Here is a 19,789-nt window from a genome sequence, read left to right on the forward strand (position 1 = left end):
AGATCGGAATATTTTATGGATGCCTTTGTCCACGTGTCTATCTAACGTTGTTCACGTTACAATGAAAACATCTAGCCTAATATAGAATGCACATGTATACTTAGAGTTTTAAATTTGTAGGTTTCTAACTGATGATACTATTTGGTAATAGGTCAGATCCTTTTTTTTCAAAAGGTATTGATAATCTTTATTACATCATTAAAATACTTGTGACATAAAGTGACAATTTTCATTCGTCTTTTAATTTACTCGTTCTCTTGGATTTAAACAGGAAGGAAACTTAGAAGAAGACAGACCAGTGGTAAGTCACATTTACTTATTGGAAACAAATGTGTTAAAATCATTATATGTCAGTTAAAAAACAGTGTCATTCTCATTTCAGTCAATTTACTGAAAAAAATAAAGCATATTTGTATTCACGTTTTCTGCAAAATATGTTTGATAAAAGAAAAGAATAAATTTAGCTAATTATGAAGAGCAATTATTGAACTTATATTTTCAAATTATCTGTGTTGCTGCTTATTTGCAAAGAAAGAAGTTATATACTTCTCAAAAGATAAAGGGTCAGCCGATAGAAAAATGCAAAACAAGCATAGCAACGACGATAATATAGTAGTACATCCCATAGGCTCAATGCTTAAATTGTTATTCCAGCGTAGAAATTCAAACTATTTGGACGTAGTTCCTGTTTACCTCTTTTTCGAAAGGTATTGGTGATATTTATTACAACATTGACTAAAAAATACCTTTATTCGTGTCACTTCGATTTTTACAGGAGGGAAACACAGAAGAAGAGAGACCAGTGGTAAGTCACATTTAATTATTAGAAAAAAATTATACAAAAGGCTATGTACAACAGTTAAACAATATTTGTTCTTTCTCATTTGAGTAAATGTACTACCAAAATTGTAAAGTTTGTTTTTATTTACGTTCATTGCAAAAGTGATTGTTAGAAATGAAGAATAAAATTAACCAATTTTAAAGACGATAATTTAACTTGTATTTCCCCAGTGTTTGTGTCGTTAATAAATTGCCTAAAAAAGGTTATATTCTTCTGAAAAAAGAAGGGTCAAACTGTGAAAAAAAATTGCAAAGAATGCATATCAACGATTGCAATAGATTAGTACCCCCAATTTGCTGAATAATATACATTTCATTCTAGTTTAAGAATTTATAGGGTTAAGAAGTATTTTCCAAATTTCTTTTCGCAAGGTTTCAAATGTCATTATGAAGATCACTAGTTTGATTTACTAAGTTGACCTAACAATAACTTGTGACATTTATTGGTAAGTAACGTTTTTGCTATTTGAATACCATGGCTAATAAGAACTATTCATTTTCATTTTCATAACTTTATTGAAAGATGTAAGACAGTTTTTTTTGTGACGTTTTCGTGCAAAAACTAGTATAATGATAAAAAAAAATTAAGTCCCATACATGTATGACGAGCAATCATTTAGCCTATATCTCCAGTTTCTGTGTTGGTGCTCACCTATCACGTAATTTTAAGAGGTGTTTGTGGTTGTCTCTTTGCTTATTACCTCTTGTCACGTTATCAATATATCAACTACTACTATTATATGAATATAAAATGAAAACAGAATATCATGTAGCATCAAACGTCGGGTCGCAGACGGGAACCTTTTGGTCGTCGGTCTGCCTTGGTTCATGGGGCAACATCACGGTGTAACCACACTTCGATTCAAGTGTCAACGACAGCATGGAGACCAGATGTTTTATTCTATATGGATATATGAACAAATCCTAAAAAATTTAAAGCGTATTAGATCGGAACTGTTCCACAGATGTATTTGTACATGTGTCTATCTAACGTTGTTCACGTTACAATTAAAAGGTATCAAACTGATGACACTTGTTGGTAATAGATCTATTTACCTTTTTTCAAAACGTATTGATGATCTTTATTACATCATTAACTAAATAAATGCTTGTGACATTAAGTGACAATTGTCATTCGTCTTTTAATTTACTCGTTCTTTCCGATTTATACAGGAAGGAAACATAGAAGAAGAGAGACCAGGGGTAAGTCACATTAAATTATTAGAAAAAAAATATGTAAAAAACTTTATATAACAGTTAAACAAGATTTTTTCATTCTCATTTGTGTAAATGTACTAACAAAATTGTAAATTATGCTTTAATTTACGTTCATTGCAAAAATGATTGTTAAAAGTGAAGAATAAAATTAACCAATTTTAAAGACGATAATTTAACTTTAATTTCCCAAGTGTTTGTTTTGTTGCTAATTTGCACAAAAAAAAGCTATATACTTCTGAAAAGAGAAAGGGTCAAACTGTGAAAACTTGATAATTTGGAATTAAATGTGGAAATAAAATAAGCCACTGTTGTTCCTTACTTAATTTGTTATAAATTATTGCTATATAGTTCGAAGATTTTAATTTGATATCTACTTTGAAAAGAACAGTAGCTTATAATCGATGATATGAATTCTATTATTTTTTTTCCAGAATATGGATATCACAAATAGAAGCAGAGAAAGTGAGGTATGTCAGTAATACTACACTGCTTTTTTACTTTTACAAAACTGATAAAACATATAACAAATACGGAATGCATTAATGGTACCACTTCTTCAAACGCACTAAAAGTAAATACATATAACCGTGAGAGTTTGGCTAAAACTCCACCATTATATATGTAATATGTTTGCCCAAGTTGTCTATGGGTCAGACAATCTTATAATAGAACTATTTTTAGGACTGCATCAAACATTAGTTAGAAAATTCCCGTAAGACAGATGATTAAGCTTATCTGTAAAAAATGCATCATAATGCCTTATATATCGTGTACTGTGTTACATGCATAGATTACATTAGCCGTATTTGGTCAAACGTTTTGGAATTTTGGATCCTCAATGCTCTTCAACTTTGTACTTGTTTGGCTTGATACATATTTTGATATAAGCGTCGCTGATCAGTTTTATGTAGACGAAACGCGCGTCTGGAGTATTAAATTATAATACTGGTACCCTTGATTGACTATTTCCGAAACTAGATAAAAAAAAAATACGAGGAACGGTAACACCCGGCCACTGAAAGTTTATTAATGTAAATTTTAGGTATTTGGTGCTGTATTTAGACCCTCCTACAACGAACTTTGTTTTATATGCTCACGTATAAAAGTGGCGGTTGTTCATAGGTTTGAACGTAATTTTTAATTTAGTGTTGTATATACAATTCGTCTAAAAAAATCAATCCAACAATCTTAGATCTGAAAATCTAATTTCTAAAAGTTTTTGTTCTTCCCTCGCCGGGAATCGAACCCATGCTACTGAGATATCGTGACACCAAATCGCCTGCACTGTAGCCGTCTCGCTAGTCCACACGACCACCTGGGCTTCATAAAAATGAAGCTTCGGTGGCCGGTTGTAACCTTTCCATATCAGTTTTGAATCTAGCGTCGTACTATAGTACATGATATATAAAGCATGGAGATGTTATTTTTACAGATCAGTTAAATTATCTATAGTAAAGAATCCTACAAATCAATGTAAGATACAGTCACAGAAAATTATTATATTTATAAGTACGTCTGAACCAGTGACAACTCTACAACAGATTTATTCATCGGATCACCAGCAGTGATGGTGATACACGGCTGTGTACATTATGTATATACAACTCGTCTATACATCAGCCCAACCATGTTAGATCTGTAAAATTGCTTTCGCAAATTTTCTGTTCTTCCCTCGCCGAGATTCCAACCCATGGTACTGAGATATTGTGACACCAAATCACCAATATATATATATATATATATATATAAAGAGTCTATCTAAAATTATATGGCCTCTCAAATACCGTTAATCCTAACATCACTGAAAAGGCGTTTATTGTCGAAATCCGGATCTGGTATACAAAAAAGATATTGACACCTTATGTGTGTTGCATAGCATCTTTGTCACGAGTTTATAATTTTCTGTTTAGTATTAAATTTAAATTAAGATCCATTTTGTTACATCTTGTGATCAATTTTATTTGGCAATCGCCAATGACAGTCAGCAGGGTTTAAGAACATCTGTTTTTCGACCTGTTAGTCAAATGTGTTTTGTTTAAATATACTTTTTCACTTTCCGGTCTTTTGGAAAATGTGTTTTGTGCTGTATTTAGACCCTTCTGCAAGGAAATTTGTTTTACATGCACACGTATAAAAAATGTGGTTTTTATCCAACGCAATCATAGGTTTGAACGAAGTTTTCAATTTAGACTTGTTTATTTTTTTTAGTTTGGGCCTGTATCATATTTTCCCTCCGGTTTATATTAATCGTTCATCCTATATTGACTATCACAATTCAAGAGTCTATCTAAAATTGAGGGTAAATTATATGGCCTTCCAAATATCGTTTCGATCCCCAACATCACTGAAGAGGCGTTTATTGTCGAAATCTGGATCTGGTGTACAAAAAAGATATTGACACCTTATGTTTGTGGCATAACATCTTAGCCACAAGTTTAATTTTTTCTGTTTAGTATTAAATTTAAATTAAGATCCTTTTTGTTACATCTTGTGATCAATTTTATTTGGCAATCGCCAATGGCAGTAAGCAGGGTTTAAGAACATCAGTTGTTCGACCTGTTAGTCATATGCTTTTTGTTTGAATATACTTTTTCACTTTTTAGTCTTTTAGAAAATGTTGTTTGTGCTGTATTTAGACCCTTCTACAATTAGGTTTATTGAAATGGAATTAGTTAGAATTATTTTATATTCAAACTATATAGTTGAAATTTATATTTTAGAACGAAGCAGAGAGTGACCCTGAAGATCTAGAGGAAGGTAAGTCTTAAACCATTTGTTCAATTTCTCTCATTACAACTTTATGACTTGACCTTGGTCATTTAAGGATGTCCCTTTCCTTGACCTTTGATATGACTTTATCGTGTGCAGTTGTCTTAAAAAGAAGGAGTACATATATTTTGTAATAGAGTGTATGTCCTACATAAAAAAAGAACACTTGCATTCTCGAAATTGTTTCAAATAACGGAAGTAATTATCACACATTAAAGTTTGTTACAAGGTGCATTACAGCTGATTATAATGTTTTGATTTGTTTTGTGGTGTTTTAACGCCACTTTTAAGCATCGCATTTTGGCTGTTTCCTGGCCACATTTTTTTTTTATTAGCGGAGAAAGCCGAAGTGCTCGGGGAAAACAATCTAACTTCGTTAGGTAAACTAGCAATCGTTGTTATTTAAGATATGAGTCGAGTGCATTTACACGAGCGGGGTACGACAATGATTAGTGTGACGTTACAAGCTAAAAAATGTCGCTAAAATTTTGGCGATTTTCTAATTTGATGAGAACAACTGTTATGTTGAAGATATTTTAAACGTAGCAATGCCTTGGTCGAAATACAAGAAAATAAATCCTACAAATCCGAATTGCAAAACAAGTCCCCAACCATAAAAAAAATCTAAAAACCTCCGTTTTAGGTTGAACAACTCTTCAACACATGTAACTGGATTGATTGGCAACTTTGATATTTTTTTTTGGTTGTTAATGCTGTTAGGCAAAAATAGAATATCATTGATGTAAGCAGATATGGTACGAGTGCCAATGACACACAGTTCTATTCAAGTCACAATTTGTAAAAGTAAACCATAATAGTTTAGCTCACGGTCTTTGACATGAAGCCTTGACTCACACCGTACAGCAAGCTGACACTACCGAAAAAGATAACTAGTGTAAATCCATTGAACATTATCATATAGAAATCCCTCTCCTGACCCAACAAAAAACAAATACTAGTGTAAAACTATACAAACATAAGCATATATAAATCCCCTCCTGACCCCACCAAAAAAGATGACTAGTGTAAAACCATTCGAACATTAGCATGTAGAAATCCCCTCCTGACCCCCCAAAAAAAGACGACTAGTGTAAGACCATTCGAACATTAGCATGTAGAAACCCCCTCCTGACCCCCTAAAAAAAGATGACTATGTTAAAACCAATCAAACATTAACATGTAGAAACCCCCTCCTAACCCCCTAAAAAAGATAACTAGTGTAAAACCAATCAAACATTAGCATGTAAAAACTCCCTCCTGACCCACTAAAAAAAGATGACAAGTGTGAAACCATTCGAACATTAGCATGTAGATACCCCATCCTGACCCCCTGAAAAAAGATGACTAGTGTAAAACCAATAAAACAATAGCATGTAAAACCCCCCTCCTGACCCCCTAAAAAAAGACGACTAGTGCAAAACCAATCAAACATTAGCATGTAGAAACCCCCTCCTGAGCCCCTAAAAAAATGACTAGTGTAAACCAATCAAACATTTGCATATAGAAACCCCCTCCTGAACCAACCAAAAAACGATGACTAGGAAAAAAACATTCAAACATTAGCCTATAGAAATCCCCTCCTGACCCCAGCAAAAAACGATGACTAGTGAAAAACTCTTCGAACATTAGCATGTAGAAATCCCCTCCTGACCCCCTAAAAAAGACGAGTAGTGTAAAACCATTCGAACATTAGCATGTAGAAACCCCCTCCTGACCCCCTAAAAAAGATGACTATGTTAAACCAATCAAACATTAACATGTAGAAACCCCTAAAAAGATAACTAGTGTAAACCAATCAAACATTAGCATGTAAAAAAAACCTCCTGACTCCCTAAAAAAGAGGAGTAGTGTAAGACCAATCAAACATGAACAGGTAGAAACACCCTCCTAGAGATCCCTTTCTAATCCCACCAAACAACGATGACTAGTGTAAAACCATTCAAACAATAGCATATAGAAATCCCCTCCTGACTGCCCCAAAAAACGATGACTAGAAAAAAACATTTAAACATTAGCCTACAGAAATCCCCTCCTGACCCCACCAAAAAAAAGATGACTATAAAAAAAAAACATTCAAACATTAGCATATAGAAATCCCCTCCTGGATCCACCAAAAACGATGACTAGTTAAAAAAACATTCAAACATTATCCTATAGAAATTTCCTCCTGAATGGTTTACATATGACCCCCTTCAAATGGATGTCTTGCAAGATTCTCCTTGTTCGATGGTGGGTGCTGTTACTTTAAAAAAAAAACAACAAAAAACTAGCAGAACCACTTATTTTAAATCAAAATAGTTCCAACCTGTCTTCGCATCAAAAGAAAAAATAATGAGCATCATCACATTATCCAAAAGAATAGATTATTTCAAGTAAGTAATACAAACTCACATGATCTTCAGTTATTCCCACATTCTAACAAGTTTACAGGGTTGTATAGGTTTTACATTGTCTGTCACATTATCCGGACCAATTCCAATATCTTTTGTCCAACCTTTGAAAATATTCATAACTGACCATGATGTGTTGAAATCACTATAAGAAGGATGTTCCGGTATATTGAGTTCTTTTGCAGTTATGACCCTTCGGACTAATAAATGTGGACCCTTTTGAAGTAGACAGCTTGTCATCGGAACTCATCTGACATGGTTTGTTGGATACACATGCATGTGGGTACATTGTTAGATACATGTATTCATATGTACATGTTGATGAAATGGTCCGGTTCATCTTGTTTCCATGAGTTATAGCCTTTTTAAACATTGCTATTTTGACCCTATTCATCGCAACTCCTCTGACCAGTCTTATTTGATACACATAAAAGTTTGTACATTGATATATTCGCACATGCTTATGTACATGTAGTTCTATATGTTTTATATTGTAAGTCCGTCTGTCTGTCACATGTCCCACTAACCGCTATGTGTTAAAATCGCTCTCTATATGATGATCTAGTATCAGTTATAGCCCTTCGGATATCGAAATGTTGACCCTATTCTTGTCATAGCAACTTCTCTGTCATGGTTGGTCAAACATACATGAAAGTATTTATATTGCTAGATTCACATATGCAGGTGTGCACGAAGGTCGGACGTTCTGGTCAATTGAGTTTTCCACGGGTTATGGACCTTTGTACTTATTTTGTTTACCCTATCGAGTATTTACTTTATCATTGTAACTCCCTAGTTTTTATTTTTTATATACATGTGGAAGTTGATATATAATATTATATCATCAGATTTAGATAATCATGAACAATGGTATTTCAGTCCGTTGAGATTTGGCCATTTAGCATAATATAATGTCATTGTCCATTGAGAACAACTACTTGGTAAGTAGGAACTTGTAGAAACAGCGGGGTCATATCTTGCATTTTTTTGCTAACTATTTTAGTAATCATGTAAGATCAATGTATCTCTTCTAGCCAATTGTAACACACTTTGCTTCTATTTATTTCTAGATTTAACCCTTGATGCTATCGAATGCGTAGTTAAGTATGAAATACAAAAATCAGAAAACAACATACACAAGGAGTTAAATGAATTTAGAAAACAGTACAGTAATAATGCTATTGGGGAATTAAGAGCCCATCTAGATGAAGTAAAAAAAGAAGTTAACAGGAACGCAGAGGAATGTGACACGGGATTTAAAGATTTAACAGCCACTGTTAACTCCATGGAAACCACCATTTCAAAGATCGAAACTGAAACCAATGACAGCCAAAGAAAAATAAAAGAATTAGAAAACAAAGTGACAGATGTAGATCGTAAGTTGAACGAGATCACTGCTGGGATACCAAAAATCATTGAAGAAATCATATCCAGCGGGACATTAGCGTTTATATCCCCCAACACATTCGAGATTGATGAGTCAGTGGATGAACCAATAAATGCAACGTCAACCCCTGTTTCAACAAACCTACTACAAAAAAACCCTGAATGTACAAGAAAGAGAACAGTTGAGGATGGAGGGAAAAAAAACAATAAAAAAATATTATTAAGATATTCATGGAAGAAGAGCAATCCAGCGGGACTGGAGTTCCTTGAAAGCAGAGCCGATGTGCCTGATTTTTCGAGGGCCCAAGATTTCAAAATGAATGTTTATAAGGAGGGAATTAAGAGGGGCCTATGGCTTGAGGCAAACAATATTTTCATGAGAGTGTGCCAAAAAATTGACAATCTGCACAAGCTAAAGAAATAAGTAATGTGAATCATTCGACATACATTTATTTAACTTTTATTTGATTTAAAAGTCATAAAGTAAAAGTACTGGGAGTACGTATATAATCATTTCAAAGTGTGCATAATTCGATTTTTTAAATTATTTTTGTTTAATAGAACATTGTGTTTTTTCCAGAAATATAACATTTTGATATGCTTACAAAACTGTCCAAAATGTATTTTACCATTAATGTTATATCAAAACTAACTGAAAGAGTGTTTCAGCGCTGCATACTATTTCTTAGAGTTAATTACAGATCGTCCACTTATAAATTCCTTTCTTTTATTATTTGATTGATAACAACGACGTTATATTTGTATTGTTCTGCCTGGCTTACGAGTTTATTGTCAATTTTGAAAAAAAAATTATTGTTCAGTTAGATAGTGGTGACTTTTCAAATGTCATGATTAAATATTAAGGAATTCTAACTGTTTCTGTGTTTTAATGTTGTTTAATCAACAACCAAACTGTTAATCAGTAGAAAACAATAAGACATTATTCATTTTGAAATGTGCATGAGTCAATTTTTTCCATATTGTTGTTTGTTTGAAAGTCGTGATGAACTTCAGCAATCTTACATTTTATTATGCCAAAAATATTGTCCCAAGTGTATATCTCCATTTACTTAATATATAAAAAATAACTTAAATATTGTTGAAACTGCATACTATTTCTTAAAGTGAATTGTTATATTTGTATTGTTTTGCCTTACTTTCAAGTTTATTTTCATTTTTGAAATATCGTTAATGTACAGCAGGGATTGGGTCGATTACTTTAAAATGTAATCGATTCAATTACAATTAGTTTGCTTATAAAATGTAATCGATTACATTACAATAACACCTTATTTCATATGTAATCGATTACCTTTGATTACTTTTCTTTAAAGTAATGATGATTACTTTAGATTACTTATGATTACATTGTATATTGCAATATCAAAGGTGTTTTTATAAATTTTTATCCTAAAAAAAAACTAACTTTGGGGATTTTTTGAAAGCATTCATTTATTCATCTTATTTGAAAGAATTTATCGATAAGTACAGTGTAACATGTGTAACTTGATAAAATAGCTATGGACAAGTGTCCTTTCTCTAAGTAAAAAAGTTAACTTTATCTTTTTCTTCTCATTTTTAACCAACTGCCTTATTAACAAAAAACCTGAACAAAAAAGGACAAATTAATTAAGTATAGTTTTATTGTCTGTTGGAATATAATTGACACATCCATTAATGCTTTACAGGTGTTAATCACTACTTGAGTTTTTCTTAACAAACAATAGGTAGGCTTTGGTATTAAAATTGTGTTGTCTTAATAACAATAGCAATGAAGTTAAACAGTGGTTAATTGTCATTATTTGTTTGAAATTATTTAATACTAAATCTAATTAATAATCTTTAGAAGTATTGTCAGGTGAAAACACAAAACAGCTTTGTAACGTAGGAAAGTATATACATTTTTGTTCAAATTAAGAAACAGTTTATTGTAATAAAAGATATTTGGTATTCATGAAACTTCTGATGTCACCTATTGTGTACTTTGCATATTGTTTGTAATACTATGCCATACATATACACTGTACATGTACTAGTTTATGCTGATGAGCCGGAAGGCTCAAAGTTAATAAAGAATAAAAATTAGAAAGCACATACTATATTCGAATTTATGATAATCGAAATTTATTCAATTTGTCAATAAATGAAATCTTGTTTTAGCCTCCATTTTGAATTAAGTGGGCTCATATAGTTTGTTCAAAGTCGAATTGGAACTAAATCTTTTTCTGCATTTGAATTTCAATGTAGTTACGTAAAAATATTGGGTTAACTTATATGAAATTGGAATTGATATCGGAAGTTTTAAATCAAGGAAACACATGCTTTCAAGGCAAATTCTTGAACCTCAAGAGGTCAATCTCATTATGTAGGCGAAACGCTTGTCTGGCGTATACTAAATTTAGTCCTGGTATCTATGATGAGTTTATTCACAACGAAATATAAGGGAAAGGCATTTTTGTTTAGTAAACTGTTAACAAAAAAACCCACTTGATAATACAAATGTGTTATATATATGATACAATTTATCACATGAAACAAGGTCCCAACATTGTGAATGCTAGTTTTAAGATTTTACATTCAAGCTTTGCATTTCTTAGTATAATTCAGCTACTTAGGGTCTAGTGCTTTCTCAATACTTTATATTATAAATTAAGCTAAAACTGAGGTGCTAATTTCAAGATTAAGAATACAAATAGTCCTCGGAGGCATTGAGCAAATTTATCTGCTAGCTTAATGTTAAAATTATTTGAGAAAAACACTAGTTTGATGAAAATATTGTCCTGATTAAATAAAACAAACAAATGTCATGTTTTTTTTTAATTTTTTCCTTTAAGATTGTGATGTGATTTAGACATTTAAGGAACACATATTGTCAGTCCTGACATTATTTGAACATTGGTATATTGTTTTCCATTATGTGTTATATTTTAAACTGAAACATTTTTTTTATTATTTTCTTTTGAAAAAACAACAACAAATTAATGACATTTGGAAATTTTATAACATTACCTGTCATATCATTTTCAAATATAGATTGACCGTCAACATGTATAAGTAACAGCTCTTTAAAACGTTAAGCAGCCAATTTTTATGTAGAAAATCCCTTAAAAAAAATTTATCAGTTAAAATAAAAATGTCACAAGAAAGGATGTGTTTGCCATTTGCAGTAATCAATGTCAGTTTCTAACAGTTAGTACCAGTTGTAGAAAAAGAAGCAAACGTTGAACACCAAATGTATGTCTAGACGATTTCTTATCAAAAACCAAAAAATAGACACTTAGAATGCATTAAGTAATGATACTGACTGTTGCTAATTACTTAATGTGTACCTTTTATCGACTCGTAATGATATATTTTATGTTCTTTTCTTTAGTGAATGGAAAATGGAATCTAATTTGAATGGACTTTTAATTCAAACTGGACTTGAAAACGCCGATTCTGTATATGAACTGTGCCTAGGATCTAAATTTTCCCCTAGCGAAATATTGAAGCGAGACTCAAATCTTACTCTACGTGATTGTCAAGTTACAGGCTGTGCGCAACGACTTTGGTTGAATCAAACATATGATTTAGATGGTATTGTCGCAACTTTTTCCTCTTTGAAAGACATCCTTGTTCCGTTTTCTTATTTGAATATACTACCGCGTGGTAGAAACAGTTTGATTCCAGTTTTCAATATATTACGAAAACACCTAAAACTGGAGGTATACAATAAAAAAGCTTTACAATACTTAAGATGGAGCCAAGGAATACAAATTGTAGGCGATCACGGTTTTCAGTTTTTGATTACTTTGTTACCGAAATCCGGACCACTGAGATTATTTAAGAATTTCAGCCGCCAACAAATTGAAAACTTGCAATTTGAATTTTACGAATCTTTTAGGTTATCATTAGCAAATAAATGCAAAGGTTTGCCAGAACAAGATATTACACGAAATACATTCAAGAAAAACAAAATAATTGATATAAGAACTTGGCATGTCTTACCAGATGACAGGGAATTTGTCTTAAATCTGTTATGCCAAACGGAAAACTCTCTACCTCGTGACGAAAATTTCGAATTCATCATCATAGCCCACCGTTTTGGGGACAGAAATAGCAACGCTATGAACATTACGGAATATGACACTGCAAACGCATCAACAACGATACATGCGGCCGTAACATTGTCATCCCCAATATTGAATCAAAATCTGTTTTGGTCACGAAGTGGTATACAGGACATAATTGGTGATCGTGGAACTTTATATTCGTCACTAAGTTTCCGCTCCTGTTGTAATTTCCAAACAAATTTAGACGGCAGAAGTATTGACATATCTGGAGATTTAAGACAGTTATGCACATGCCCTGAGACATTGCGATTTTTGCAAATGTATGCCGATTTGCCACATATGAGTTCATCTTCTATCCATCCCGTCTTCGGATGTATCGCTTCGTGTGGTGTATTACATGGTAATATTCAAAAAGCTCTTGAAAACAGAGCATCTGAATATTTAACGTCAATACAGGAAAATATACTTAAATTAGGAATTTCAAACGCAAGGCTTGAAATAGTGTGTGAAACCAAAAAAGAGAATATGCTATGTGCTGAAAGGTATATATCAAAAAGTGCACTGTCAGTCCTGTTAACAAAGCATCCAATCATTGTTCCAATTGTTAATGACTTATACAAGGAAAATTTTAGCTTCACAAAATCGATTCGCATGTTAGGAACATATTTATTAGAATCTCTAAGGGATCTTTATGTGAAAAATTGTAAGATGGGTGGATTTTTAAACGTTTGGAAATGTTACCAGTACGAGCTGGCATGTGAAATATTATTCAAAGGTCGACCTAACAGCGCCGCAGATAATAATTTTGGAATAAATTTAGGACCAGGAGGTTGTTTTCCAAGTCGCTGTTCGACTTGGGAACAAGGCTTTTTATGCCTTGATGATGCCACAGCCTGCGCATTTGATGAATGTTCCTTGCCACCTCTCACATTTTGGGCTTTAAGTGAATGCCAAAAGCAAAGCATTAAAAAGATTGTAAATTTTTCCGGTGTAATGGATGGCGGTATAATAGCTATTGGTATTCGGTCAGTGATCCTTTTAATACACGATTTACAGACAGATCCTAGCCGTATTGCCAAATGTGATCGCTCACTTTTATCGGATCTAAGAACACAAGACCTTCCATGTTGGGCTGTTCTAGCGGGACAAATAACTGTACATAATTTGTGTGGAAGACTTTGTAGAAAGAAAATCTATAAACCACCATTTGTATTTTGGCGAGCTATTGAATTCATCGAAATGCTGCAAATGAAACCTGTAGATGTTTTAGAGATTGGATTTAATCATTTTAAACTCAATTACTTTCCGGATGTTCGATTTACTGATAGAGCAAACAATAGCAAAATGCACTGGCCTAACAACGGAGTTGTACGAATAACAGGGTATAGCAATGAAAACTCTGTGTTAGCTAAAACAAGTCAGTTTTCAACAGATGTGATTTGGTTTCTTGAAAACGAAGGTTTAGTGCATATGTCAAAGTTTAGAGAATATTTGTCAGTACAGGACAATTTTACGTTTCCATGGATGTGCAGCATACTTGAAAAACTGTCCGATTATTCTGCAACAAACGATGTGTTATTACAGGTAATATCATATCTTTCATGTATAGGACTTTTACAAAATCGGTGGTATGTTCATTATTGTAAGTTCTCAAAGCTTCACAATAAAATATTAACTAGCATTCCAAAAATCGAGTCGGTCCTTCAAAGTCGTGAAATTCTTTCAAGATTTAGGCTTAATTCAATTCATAGATTGCATATTTTTAGATTGCATTCATCGTTAGAATTATCTATACCAGAACCAGTAACTAAGGTCAGCACAGTTTCATCAGAAGACGATTTAACGGACGATGATAATAGAATATCCACAGAAAACAAGGATGACTCAGATGACTCTAGTACAGAAGAACCTCCCAACATCGAACACGAGAACATATCAAAAGAAGGAAGACGACATTTACCAGCAGGACTAACTATGAAATGGAGTAGTAATGAAATTGAGGTCCTAGACTTTATTATATCCTTGAAAATACAATCTGAGAAAGATGCGTATATGCGTTATAAGGCCGCATGTACATCCAGACGTATTGCAGACCGTTCTTTTTCCGCATTTAAATCAAAATACCATCGTTTGATGAAATCATAAGAACCATTTATTGTTCTAATATCTGACTTAAATGAATGCTAGATTTATGAGAATCGGATTTATGATGCTCAATGGAGTCAAAGAAAAGAGACACATGACACATTTGTTAGTAGATATAATTTGTTTTATTTCAAGAAGCATAAAGCAATAGTTAATATTAAAATATTGAGTTGTCTTTTATTACAGATCGATTTGATTTGACATTATATTAATAACTTTTGTCATTATAAAATTAATTTTCTAATTCAGATATTATGACAATATGAATTCGTCGATAGGACGAAAGTAAACGTCATAATCAAAGCATATCATGGTTAAGGCTTAGTGATGGGCCAATATACTTTTGAATATCAACATGTGCAAGTTATTTCTCAAGCATTTGTAGGCTATTTTTTAAGTTTAAGGTTAAAGTTAAGGTTAAGGTTGACGTTTACTCAACCTTAATCTTTATTTCAGCATATGTTGGCTCTTATTGAAGATTAGGATTGAGGTTTAAGCTTAATGTTAAGGTTAAGGTTAATTTTTCGTTTAATCGTTTAAAGGTTAAGGTTAACTTTCCATTTAACCTTAATCATTTCTTAAGCATTTGTAGGCTATTTTTTACGTTTAAGGTTAAAGTTAAGGTTAAGGTTGACGTTTACTCAACCTTAATCTTTATTTCAGCATATGCTATCTCTTATTGAAGATTAGAATTGAGTTTAAGCATAAGGTTAAGGTTAAGGTTAAGGTTAAGGTTAACTTTCCATTTAACCTTAATTATTTCTTAAGCATTTGTAGGCTATTTTTTAAGTTTAAGGTTAGAGTTAAGGTTAAGGTTGACTTTTACTCAACCTTGATTTTCATTTCAGCATATGTTGGCTCTTATTGAAGATTAGGATTGAGGTTAAGCATCAGGGTAATTTTAAGGTTAATTTTTCGTTTAACCGGTTACTGGTTAAAGGTTAAGGTTAAGGTTAAAGTTAACTTTCCATTTAACCTTAATTATTTCTTAAGCATTTGTAGGCTGTTTTTTAAGTTTAAGGTTAAAGTTAAGGTTAAGGTTGACGTTTCTCAACCATAATCTTTATTTCAGCATATGTTGGCTCTTATTGAAGATTAGGATTGAGTTTAAGCATAAGGTTAAGGTTAAGGTTAATTTTTCGTTTAACCGGTTAAAGGTTAAGGTTAAGGTTAAGGTTAACTTTCCATTTAACCTTAATCATTTCTTAAGCATTTGTAGGCTATTTTTTAAGTTTAAGGTTAAAGTTAAGGTTAAGGTTGACTTTTACTCAACCTTAATCTTTATTTCAGCATATGTTGGCTGTTATTGAAGATAAAAATTGAGGTTAAGCTTAAGGTTAATTTTTCGTTTAACCGGTTACTGGTTAAAGGTTAAGGTTAAGGTTAAGGTTAACATTCCATTTAACCTTAATTATTTCTTAAGCATTTGTAGGCTATTTTTTAAGTTTAAGGTTAAAGTTAAGGTTAAGGTTGACGTTTACTCAACCTTTATCTTAATTTCAACATATGTTGGCTCTTATTGAAGATTAGGATTGAGGTTAAGCATAAGGGTAATTTTGAGGTTAATTTTTTTGTTTAATCGGTTACTGGTTAAAGGTTAAGTTTAAGGTTAAGGTTTATTTTCCATTTAACCTTAATCATTTCTTAAGCATTTGTAGGTTTTTTTTTAAGTTTAAAGTTAAGGTTAAGGTTGACTTTGACTCAACCTTAATCTTTATTTAAGCATATATTGGCTCTTATTGAAGATTAGGATTGAGGTTAAGCTTAGGGTTGAGGTTAAGGTTAGGGTTAGGTTAGGGTTAGGGTTAAGTTTAGAGTTAGGGGTTAGGGGTTAGGGGTTAGGGGTTAGGGTTAGGTTATGGTTATGGTTATGGTTATGGTTACGGTTAGGGTTAGGGTTAGGGGTTAGGGGTTAGGGTTAGGGTTAGGGTTTAGTGTTTGGGTTAGGTTTAGGGTTAGGGCTACTGGTATTTATGTCGCCAAACAATTTAAAGCGACAAAATTTTATCTTTTTTTGTAATTTTTTTTTTTGGCCTGATCATAGAGGACACTTGATACCTAATAATGGATAGTAAGACATAAAAATGAAACAATAAAGGGTTGAAGTGCTATATTTGTTGCATTCAGCACCAATGGGTGCCAATATTGACCATTTTCTTGGTTATTACTTACTGGCATTCACATTTTATTGTGTTGGTACCTCAGAGTTGACAGTTTTAGACAGGTTAGAAGTCTACGGTTACTAAAAATTTTGTCGACAACTATAAGAATGTATATTGTGACACACATTGAGAGATTTATAAGTCTACGGTTACTTATATGTGTGTTGCGAAACAATTAAAAGCGACAATATTTCAACTTTATTATGACATTCTTGTTCTGGCCTGATCATAGAGGACAATTGTTACCTACAAATGGATTGTCAGACATATAAATGAAAGAATAAAGGTTTTTGAATTGCTAAATGTGTTGCATTCAGCACTATAGGGTGCCAATATTGACCATTTTCATGGTTATTAATTACCAGTATTAACAATTTATTCTGTCAGTACCTCATGATTGATACTTTTACACAGGTTTGAAGTCTACGGTTACTAAAACCTCTGCCGACAACTATAAGAATGCATTATTTGAGGTTTATAAGTCTACGGTTACTTATATTTATGTCGCGAAACAATTAAAAGCGACACAATTTCATATGTTTTATGATATTCTGACAATAAAGTAATATTTATGAGTTTATATGGATTCTCAGACACAAAATTGAAGAAATGAAGGTTTCAGGTTGCTGTATTTGTTGGCTGTATCTATAAATGGTGCCAAAATCTATCCTTTTTAGTGATACTTCTGTGCTGGCATGAACATTTTCTTCTTATGATGGATAATTTGACACAAAATGAGACCTGTATAAGTGTACGGTTACTTTTATTTGTGTCGATAACAAAAAAAGGCGACAGAATTTCTTTCTTTAGATTAATTTTCTTGTACCGGCTTGGTAATTAAGTACTCTTTGTACCTCAAGATTGAATGTTGGACATTTAAGTGAAGGATTGTTAATTTCAAATGGCTATATATGTTGTTACCATCAGTATAGGGTGCCAACATTGACCTTTTTCTTGCTGATTCTATACCGGCATCATATTTTATTCTTTTGGGTACATAGTTTTGAGTCTACAGAGTCTAAAAACCTTGTCAACAGATATAAAAAGTGCAAACATTTCTTCTTTTATATGATATTTAGGTACTTGTCTACTAAATGCCACATGCTCGAGTGTTTGACTAATTTTTTTTTTTTTATTATTTTTTTTTTTAACTGTATTGATTTCCCGTTGACTTTTACTCAACCTGAATCTTTATTTCAGCATATGTTGGCTCTTATTGAAGATTAGGATTGAGGTTAAGCATAAGGTTAATTTTAAGGTTAATTTTTCGTTTAACCGGTTACTGGTTAAAGGTTAAGGTTAAGGTTAAAGTTAACTTTCCATTTAACCTTAATTATTTCTTAAGCATTTGTATGCCATTTTGTAAGTTTAAGGTTAAAGTTAAGGTTAAGGTTGACGTTTACTCAACCTTAATCTTAATTTCAGCATACGTTGGCTCTTTTTGAAGATTAGGATTGAGTTTAAGCATAAGGTTAAGGTTAAGGTTAATTTTTCGTTTAACCGGTTACTGGTTAAAGGTTTAGGTTTAGGTTAAGGTTAAGGTTAACTCTCCATTTAACCTTAAATATTTCTTAAGCATTTGTAGGCTATTTTTTAAGTTTAAGGTTAAAGTTAAGGTTAAGGTTGACTTTTACTCAACCTTAATTTTTATTTCAGCATCTGTTGGCTCTTATTGAAGATTAGGATTGAGTTTAAGCATAAGGTTAAAGTTAAGGTTAATTTTTCGTTTAACCGGTTACTGGTTAAAGGTTAAGGTTAAGGTTAAAGTTAACTTTTCATTTAACCTTAATTATTTCTTAAGCATTTGTAGGCTATTTTTTAAGTTTAAGGTTAAAGTTAAGGATAAGGTTGACGTTTACTCAACCATAATCTTTATTTCAGCATACGTTGGCTCTTATTGAAGATTAGGATTGAGTTTAAGCATAAGGTTAAGGTTAAGGTAAATTTTTCGTTTAACCGGTTACTGGTTAAAGGTTAAGGTTTAGGTTAAGGTTAACTCTCTATTTAACCTTAATTATTTCTTAAGCATTTGTAGGCTATTTTTTAAGTTTAAGGTTAAAGTTGACTTTTACTCAACCTTAATCTTTATTTCAGCATCTGTCGGCTCTGATTGAAGATTAGGATTAAGGTTCTGCATAAGGTTAATTTTAAGGTTAATTTTTCGTTTAACCGGTTACTGGTTAAAGGTTAAGGTTAAGGTTAAAGTTAACTTTCCATTTAACCTTAATTATTTCTTAAGCATTTGTAGGCTATTTTTTAAGTTTAAGGTTAAAGTTAAGGTTAAGGTTGACGTTTACTCAACCTTAATCTTAATTTCAGCATACGTTGGCTCTTATTGAAGATTAGGATTGAGTTTAAGCATAAGGTTAAAGTTAAGGTTAATTTTTCGTTTAACCGGTTACTGGTTAAAGGTTAAGGTTAAGGTTAAAGTTAACTTTTCATTTAACCTTAATTATTTCTTAAGCATTTGTAGGCTATTTTTTAAGTTTAAGGTTAAAGTTAAGGTTAAGGTTGACGTTTACTCAACCATAATCTTTATTTCAGCATACGTTGGCTCTTATTGAAGATTAGGATTGAGTTTAAGCATAAGGTTAAGGTTAAGGTTAATTTTTCGTTTAACCGGTCACTGGTTAAAGGTTAAGGTTTAGGTTAAGGTTAAGGTTAACTCTCTATTTAACCTTAATTATTTCTTAAGCATTTGTAGGCTATTTTTTAAGTTTAAGGTTAAAGTTGACTTTTACTCAACCTTAATCTTTATTTCAGCATCTGTCGGCTCTGATTGAAGATTAGGATTAAGGTTCTGCATAAGGTTAATTTTAAGGTTAAT

General features: G+C 32.2%; 1 protein-coding gene across 1 annotated transcript; it reads left to right on the top strand.

Moving 5' to 3' along the window:
- Positions 1–280: 280 nt before the first annotated feature.
- Positions 281–11,370, top strand: LOC143060138 (uncharacterized). Its single transcript, XM_076233545.1, has 6 exons — positions 281–301; positions 776–805; positions 2,014–2,043; positions 2,490–2,525; positions 4,779–4,815; positions 8,288–11,370. Exons 4-6 carry the CDS (start codon positions 2,493–2,495, stop codon positions 9,025–9,027), a joined length of 810 nt encoding a protein of 269 aa, XP_076089660.1. The 5' UTR covers positions 281–301; positions 776–805; positions 2,014–2,043; positions 2,490–2,492; the 3' UTR covers positions 9,028–11,370.
- The last annotated feature ends 8,419 nt before the right edge of the window (positions 11,371–19,789 follow it).

This window comes from Mytilus galloprovincialis, unplaced genomic scaffold (assembly GCF_965363235.1).
Source record: "Mytilus galloprovincialis unplaced genomic scaffold, xbMytGall1.hap1.1 HAP1_SCAFFOLD_80, whole genome shotgun sequence".
Lineage (NCBI taxonomy): Eukaryota > Metazoa > Mollusca > Bivalvia > Mytilida > Mytilidae > Mytilus > Mytilus galloprovincialis.